The sequence below is a fragment of the Oncorhynchus nerka genome, linkage group LG26, assembly GCF_034236695.1.
Source record: "Oncorhynchus nerka isolate Pitt River linkage group LG26, Oner_Uvic_2.0, whole genome shotgun sequence".
NCBI classification, from domain to species: Eukaryota; Metazoa; Chordata; class Actinopteri; order Salmoniformes; family Salmonidae; genus Oncorhynchus; species Oncorhynchus nerka.
Window position 1 is genome coordinate 15818143 of NC_088421.1, and position 8898 is coordinate 15827040.

The window sequence follows — 8898 nt, forward strand, 5'->3', positions numbered from 1 at the left end:
AAATGTAAATTTACAAACAGAAAACCACATTTTCGTATCCTACAAAAAGAAATTGAACTGTATTTTAAGACGGTTAAATGCTCTACTAACAAAAAAGCTGTTAGAATTGTAAGTATATGCATGTCCCTTAAGGTCCTTGTGTAATTGTAATGTGAAATTGTACCCCCTAGCTCGATTGTCCATTGTTTGTAATCTATGTATGCTTGTGTTCCCTCATGTGCTTTATGTATTGATTTGTTGTTAATAAAAAAAAAAAAGTATTTCCCACCTGCCTCGCAAGTTACCTAGCAACTGAACGCTCTCTTGAGTTGGTGGCGTCAGAGATAAAGGTAAATAAGTACTCACCCCAGTAGTTCACCCTCTGGAGATACAATTCTCAGCTGAGGAGTCTGGAAATCTCCAACCCATTTGATCATGTTATATGTGCAATGCACGTTTGGTAACTTACCAAATGCGTTGTTCTGCAATAGTTTTGAATCTTTCACTCTCCCACAGATGCTGTAAACTTCACAATATATGGATGTATTTCCCATATTAGTCGGTAGAGGACGCTACTGTCATGTTTAGTAAAACATAGCCCCTTTTGTTGATTTAACTTCGCAAGTCAGTTTAAGAACAAATTCTTACTTACAACGACAGCCTAAGAACAGTGGATTAACTGCCTTGTTCAGGGGCAGAACGACAGATTTTTACCTTGTCAGCGTAAGGGATTTGATCTAGCAACCTTTCTGTTACTGGCCCAATGCTCTAACCACTAGGCTATCGGCTCCTTTGGCTTAATACAGTCTGGAGGCATTTTTTCTTGCATTCTAATTCCAATTAATCAAATCTTTAAAAAACATAGGCCTATTTGTTTTTCAAGCCTTTTTTATACAAATCAAACACAGTAATTGCCAATCAGAATACATAAGTAGATGCATAGACAGTATACGTAGAAACATATATTCTGCATGATATATTCAGTCCTAAAAGTTCATTGGTACCCAATTTATCATTTTCCAATTGTCTGTTAAGATAGCAACTGCTCTATAAATGTAGCGCCAATGAATAATTGCCCATTGTATATTGAGGTTAATCCCTTGTGATAATGACAGTAAAATGTCTGTGTTGTGTGCGTGCGAAGGTCGAGTGAATTTAAGATGAGAGAAGAAGTACAGTATAACACGCATTTTCTCTACATTATTTGATTTGCATCACTTGAAAGCTAATTTGTCAGTGATTTGAACGTTGACTGTGTGCAATTAGTGAGTTCTGCTCCGAGGCAGACCCTTCGGCATGGAATCCTACTCTGCAGGAAAGATAATTATTGTTGCACATGCTGACACAATTTCTCAATCTCAATTTCCCTGTGAGTTTTCATTGAACTCCCATGTGTGATATCTGCCCTCCATTTGCTGCACTGTGGGTACATCTGATAACCACTCTATTTTCAAATCTGCACACAGTTTTGCATCCTCCCCTCATGACAGGCTACAACCAGCAAGTGTTGTGCTGAGAATAGTAACTAGATTCCTCCCAGATATGCTGATATGATCTGTCTGGTTTCATAACACATGCCTTATGAATACAGGGCACTCCAACTCCAGCGGGTCATTTCCTGAAATGTTATCATGGTGCTGTTCAAGGAAAAGACTACAAAGGCATTAGCATTCAAATTGCCACAGTCGACCCATTGTCCTCTTGCTGCCCCCAACTTTGTTCAGAGCAGAAAGACCTCAAGCGGCTACACCAACTACTTTATACACATATTTCCATGATTTTGTGCTGGTATACATTTCTCATAGGCTACTGAACATGATGTCTCATGTCAAAATATGAAATAGGTTACTGTTTAGTGGTTTACAATTATGTACTGACTAAATAAAAAGGCAAAACAGCCAAGACACCCAACCAAGCTAAGCATATCCACATAATCAATATCCTACTTTGTTTATTCCTTTAGTTTGACAATTCCATAGCAATAGACTGATAACTGTCGATAAGAGCTCACAAGTCAGAGGTCACTGCACTTTCCATTTAAAAGTCATTGAATTAGGGGGAGACTGGGAGTGTTCTCGTTACGTCACTGGTGGGGGTTGTGTTTTTCAGTCGCGCTCAGCACCTTTGGTTCCATTCCTTGTCTGGAGATTCAAGTAGATGGACTGGTTGTTTCTAGCACCGCTTCTTTTGGAATTATTATTTTTCAGTGTGGATTTGTGCTTATCTGTGTTGGAATTATGTTGTCTGACTCAATACAGAAACGCTATAAAGGTAAGATCGTGTAATGTTTTAACTAACATCGTTTGTTTGGTTCGGTGCAACTAATAAACGTTAACGTTAAGTGTCCCGACTCGGTTCGATATTGTTTCTCGCACGGACAGAGCCAGCATTGCAAGTGCAGCACAGTAACTGGCCACTGAAATTACGTACAACTAAATAATTGTTACCCAACTATCTACCTAGACGGCAAACACTTAACTAAAGTGTTCTACTATTGTTTATTTTTTGCGTTAAGGTTAGCTAGCTAGTTAACGTTAGCGACACCAGTGTTACTATGCAGCCGCATATGCAACTAACCAACAGGACAGAGAAGTTTGCTGAAGTAACGTTAACGTTACATACATGGGACCAGAATATTCTGTTCCTTGTTGACAAAACACATTTCAATGTGGTCAATAGATTTTTCTGCAGATAGTACGATAAGATATATTGACAATGCTTACTGTACACTCTACTCGTATTGCCATGTAAAAAAGTACATGATTTTAGCCAGTGTTGTTGTCAAACAGTAATGGCTATTCAACTGCAGTTCCATATAATTCCATATTGGAACTGTTTATTTTCTGCTATGGAACGATAGGCAGGGTTGTTTTGAGAAAAAAACTTGTGGCTAACTGAAATTGACTTTTTTTTTCTTCGAAGTTGACTAAACATATAAATTATTGTCATCCACGGTGCCATCTATAAAACATAACTAATCTTGCCCGTTTCCTTCATTTTACAAGGTCATCAGTGAGTTTTGTCGTCTGCCTTCTGGTCTGCAACCGCTGCCTTTGAAGTAGGTGTGAATGCTTCATCTCTCTGGAGACACCCACCACCTCCGCTACTAGAGTGCCACCTCACTATCGGGGCCAGACAACCAGCCAAAATGGGCAACCAGCTAACAGAGATAGCCCCCAGCACTCCTTTCCTCCCCAACTTCCAGTCTCTGCATGTGGTCGTCATCGGCCTGGACTCTGCAGGAAAGACCTCCCTGCTGTACAGACTAAAGCTCCGGGAGTTTGTGGAGACTATCCCCACAAAGGGCTTCAACACTGAACGGATTAAAGTAGCAGTTGGAAGCTCGCGGGCCACCACCACCTTCCAGGTGTGGGACGTGGGCGGTCAGGAGAAGCTGCGGCCCCTGTGGAAGTCATACACGCGTCGCACCGATGGCCTGGTGTTTGTTGTGGATGCTGCAGAAACTGAGCGTATGGAGGAGGCCAAGGTGGAGCTCCACCGCATCAGTCGCTCTGCAGAGAACCAGGGAGTACCAATTCTGGTGCTTGCCAACAAGCAGGACTTGGACTCTGCAGTCTCTGCTGTGGAGGTGGAGAAGGCCTTGGCCCTCCACGAGCTTAGCAACTCCACACTGCACCACACCCAGGGATGCAGCGCGCTGAACGGTCAGGGGCTCCAACCCGGCCTGGAGAAACTATATGAAATGATCCTAAAGAGGAAGAAGCTGCTCAGACACAGTAAGAAGAAGAGATGAGCTGTGCGTCTGAGCTTCCGAAAGGCGCTTCGCCCGCAGAAGGGACCTTGTTGGTGTTCCTTGGAATTTTATGGGAATTTTGTGCCCCGGAGGACCTGCTTCTGGTTTCCCAGTGATGGTCAGTCCAGAGGACAGAGAAATGGACCTGTTATACTGTACGTTGGACACTGCACGGACTACGTTCAGCCCTTTACAGTGGCTTTTTTCCCCTGATAAACATTCCCACCTTTTTTATCAAGTTGTTGTGCCACACGGTCTAGTCCATACGTCCAGTGACGTATGGTAGTTCTGATTTAGTTTACCTTGTAGTTCACTTTGTTTCATGGAGGTGGTTCACCGTTGGAAAAGACAACGCTTTTGTAGATCAAAAGAGGGGACTGTATTTCAACCCAATGTTCAGATGGCATTGGAACTGAAATGCCTGCTGGCACGAGGCCTGAGGCTGCTAGCCATGATGCAAGTTTTCACCACAGTTTTGCTTGTCATGGTAGACCTAAATGTGTGAAGTTGTTACAACCAATGTTTTTACATTCTGTACATATTTTTGTTGTAATACTTACAAATTAATAAATTATTGAAGACACTATCTAGAAGTCCCCCTTCCTGCTGTTTATTTGACCATGCTGACCAAGCGTTAGTTTGCCCTTGTTATATCAATGTTTGCACAGTTTATGGTATTCTCAACAGAACACCAAGGGTCCCTGTAACTTATAGGTCCAAAGTCCAAATTTATAGGTCCAAATTTGGCTTTTTTGACACTTTTTTTTCTCTTAAGAACCTCATTGGAAAAAGTGTCCTTTCGAGTCAAACATGAGCTGTTGTCTCCTATTTCAATTACTAATCTTTCCTTTAACATCTGCCTGCTTGATCCCACCCTGGCAGAGATCGTTTAAAGAACAAACAATCTCCTTGACTTCTCCTTGTAGCTTTTGACACAAGAGGAACTGCTTACCTGTATTCTTCAATGGCATTTAATTAGCGATTTGCACATCAAAAGTCTCCTAGATGACATTCATTGGCAGTTTTCCAGTCATTTTATATACACTGCTCAAAAAAATAAAGGGAACACTAAAATAACACATCCTAGATCTGAATGAATGAAATATTCTTAGTAAATACTTTTTTCTTTACATAGTTGAATGTGCTGACAACAAAATCATCAATGGAAATCAAATTTATCAACCCATGGAGGTCTGGATTTGGAGTCACACTCCAAATGAAAGTGGAAAACCACACTACAGGCTGATCCAACTTTGATGTAATGTCCTTCAAACAAGTCAAAATGAGGCTCAGTAGTGTGTGTGGCCTCCACGTGCCTGTATGACCTCCCTACAACGCCTGGGCATGCTCCTGATGAGGTGGCGGATGGTCTCCTGAGGGATCTCCCAGACCTGGACTAAAGCATCCGCCAACTCCTGGACAGTCTGTGGTGCAACGTGGCGTTGGTGGATGGAGCGAGACATGTCCCAGATGTGCTCAATTGGATTCAGTTCTGGGGAACGGGCGGGCCAGTCCATAGCATCAATGCCTTCCTCTTGCAGGAACTGCTGACACACTCCAGCCACATGAGATCTAGCATTGTCTTGCATTAGGAGGAACCCAGGGCCAACCGCACCAGCATATGGTCTCACAAGGGGTCTGAGGATCTCATCTCGGTACCTAATGGCAGTCAGGCTACCTCTGGCGAGCATATGGAGGGCTGTGCGGCCCCCCAAAGAAATGTCACCCCATACCATGACTGACCCACCGCCAAACCGGTCATGCTGGAGGATGTTGCAGGCAGCAGAACGTTCTCCACGGCGTCTCCAGACTCACGTCTGTCACGTGCTCAGTGTGAACCTGCTTTCATCTGTGAAGAGCACAGGGCGCCAGTGGCGAAATTGCCAATCTTGGTGTTCTCTGGCAAATGAAAAACGTCCTGCACGGTGTTGGGCTGTAAGCACAACCCCCACCTGTGGACGTCGGGCCCTCATACCACCCTCATGGAGTCTGTTTCTGACCGTTTGAGCAGACACATGCACATTTGTGGCCCGCTGGAGGTCATTTTGCAGGGCTCTGGCAGTGCTCCTCCTGCTCCTCCGTGCATAAAGGCGGAGGTAGCGGTCCTGCTGCTGGGTTGTTGCCCTCCTACGGCCTCCTCCACGTCTCTTGATGTACTGGCCTGTCTCCTGGTAGTGCCTCCATGCTCTGGACACTACACTGACAGACACAGCAAACCTTCTTGCCACAGCTTGCATTGATGTTCCATCCTGGATGAGCTGCACTACCTGAGCCACTTGTGTGGGTTGTAGACTCTGTCTCATGCTACCACTAGAGTGAAAGCACCGCCAGCATTCAAAAGAGACCAAAACATCAGCCAGGAAGCATAGGAACTGAGAAGTGGTCTGTGGTCCCCACCTGCAGAACCACTCCTTTATTGGGGGTGTCTTGCTAATTGCCTATAATTTCCACCTGTTGTCTATTCCATTTGCACAACAGCATGTGAAATTGATTGTCAATCAGGGTTGCTTCCTAAGTGGACAGTTTGATTTCACAGAAGTGTGATTGACTTGGAGTTACATTGTTGTTTAAGTGTTTCCTTTATTTTTTTGAGCAGTGTATATATATATATCTAGGGTAGCTCCATTAATTGATCAGTTAATTTATTAGTCAGACAAATTGATATAATTAGCTCACAAAGATAATTGGGAATAGTTGTGAGGAATGTGTTTTCTTGAAGGTCATCTCACCTTCCAGTGAGAGAAAGAGCAGTGTTATAGTAGCCTAAAAACCACAGGCAATTCTAAACCTGAGACTGTTATAAGTTCCTGACACAGTGCGCCACTTGGCAATAGTACCACAACGAAAATAACCTAGTTCTTGCCAGGTGCTAATATGTATCTGCTTTCTCAGATATACTGTATTTCATCAGTAGAGAAAATCTAGAGGTTTGAACAAGTGACCCATATTACTTGTATAGTGGAAATCAGTGGATTTAGTAGAAGTTATTTAATTTTGTATGTGTTCACAGAATACTAAGAAACAGGATCAAGGATCTACAGAGCTTGGCCTGTATAAATATTTGAAAGCCATATGAAAGGAAATCTGTGTGCAGGACTGACTTCAAACGTACCACATAATTCAAATCAATAATGGAGGCTAGGAGCCTACACCAGCACACGAAAACCTTCACTTTAGTCTATTTTTGGCCATTCTATTTGTCAGGTAAGGAGATTAATGCAATGTCACTGTCTTTGAATTGTCTCTTACACTTCACACATTTTTGGGGCTAGGTTTTGTGTTGCTCTTATATTCCAATAGCATCACCTACGTTTTAGAGGCATTTCCACCCTTAAGCTTACTGTATACCTCCCTGTCAAAACAATTTGCGCCAATATTATGACTTTTTGTTCGTTTTGGTGTTCTGCAGTTTTTTTTGTTGGGCTGTTCGAGCACACTATTTTTTTATAGAGCCTAGTCGAAGTTTACGCCCCTTCGTCTGTGATTGGTCAAAATTAAGGATTCTTCAATTAAGTGTTCGTCATTCAATGAGAGACCAGTTTTAATGCACATTTTTTTCACTTGAGAAATACTGCACCAAGCATCTTAGATGTAAAATTACGTGATGAACGTAAAAGTTGATTACAGATTTCTTGATTTTTCTTCAGATTAATTCAGACTGTTTTGAGGTATTTTGTCTATTTGTTGCTATGGCGTCTCAAGAGGCACAAAGTAATATTGGCATATTTTTTTCTAGTTTTTCAACCAATGGTCTTTTAAGGGTGTATGTGAGACACAGATGTTCACTTCGCCTAGCCTAGTTCTGCTTAGAGCAAACCGAACCTGGTGTGAGGACGCCTTTATTCACTCTACTTGCCTGCAGGCCGATCTAGGAAGACGAGTCATGCAGGAATGTAAGAAGGGCCCACCAATACCCAGCTATCCCCCGTCACAGCCACAGTCTCACCACCAACCATACACTTCTACTGATACCAAATCCAATTACCTTAATTAGAACCTCCCTGTGTGTCTCGGCAGCTTGAGCTGGATTAGTCAGCAGTATTGACTCAAATCAGCACAGAAAACACAGTAGCCAAGTTTAATTCAATTAAACTTTTATTTGATTAGCGTGTTTTTGTGATTTCATCATCAAAGTGCTCTGCTCTCCCAAGGCACAAGACCAAAACCATGTAAAGCAGGTCTACATTAATTGAAGTTAAGGAAACATCTTTCATTAGAAGTTAGGCTTTATAGAGCTTTGACCAAACCATTTGGTTTTGCCAATAACAGTAATCCAGCTTGGCTGCTAACATTGCTGGCCCTGATGTCTAAATATGCCCTGCACACTACATTTCACCCCCCTGGCCAGTGCTGTAATTTAGGGTGTTTCTGTGGGAGGCTCCAGCTTTATGGGCCATTTAAGGTGGCTCACAGATAGTGCTTCCAGAATAGAACATTACCTCTCACTCCCCAAGCAGCTGTGAGCACTGACCAGGTAATAATGCAGGGAAATTAGTCTGTGCTAAGGGAATGTTTTACCCTTGAGAAAAAGTACTTGAACTGAAGTGTGGGTCCAGTAGTTTACTTTGACATACTTCACAGGGAACGCTTTGTAAGGGTGGGTACAAGTCAAGCAGAAAGAGCAGAAGAATTTGACAGGTTCTCTCTCTGCATTGTTGCTCCCATAGTAGTGTGCAGCTAGTGCGTCAGAGCAGTGAAGGGTGTGCAGAGGCAAGCTACCAAGCTTGCGTAAAGCTCTATTATATCAAACCAACCCTGTGATCCACACCCACTCTCTAACGAATAGCTGAGCAGTGACACAGGCCTGGCAATGCGCTGTCCCCCAGGCACTACAGGAGATACCCAGTCTGACAGTCAATGAGCTGAAAGTACTACTTCATTTGTTTTTTGGGGTGTCTGTACTTTACTCGTTACATATTTATCGCCAGACCCACTGGCTCCAGGTCATCTATAAGTCTTTGCTAGGTAAAGCTCAGACTTATCTCAGCTCACTGGTCACCATAACAACACTCACCTGTAGCACGTGCTCCAGCAGGTATATCGCACTGGTCACCCCCAAAGCCAACACCTCCTTTGGCTGCGTTTCCTTCCAGTTCTCTGCTTCCAATGACTGGAACGAATTGCAAAAATCGCTGAAGTTGGAGACTTATATCTCCCTCACTAAC

General features: G+C 43.1%; 1 protein-coding gene across 1 annotated transcript; it reads left to right on the forward strand.

The window, feature by feature from the left end:
• Positions 1-2060: 2060 nt before the first annotated feature.
• On the forward strand, positions 2061-4319 carry LOC115109906 (ADP-ribosylation factor-like protein 4D). The gene is made up of 2 exons (XM_029635155.2): positions 2061-2250; positions 2985-4319. The coding sequence occupies exon 2, from the start codon at positions 3128-3130 to the stop codon at positions 3731-3733; it is 606 nt and encodes a 201-aa protein (XP_029491015.2). The 5' UTR covers positions 2061-2250; positions 2985-3127; the 3' UTR covers positions 3734-4319.
• Positions 4320-8898: the final 4579 nt, after the last annotated feature.

Coding starts and splice junctions, on each gene's coding strand:
- LOC115109906 (XM_029635155.2), top strand. CDS start 3,128: ATGGGCAACCAGCTAACAGAGATAGCCCCCAGCACTCCTTTCCTCCCC.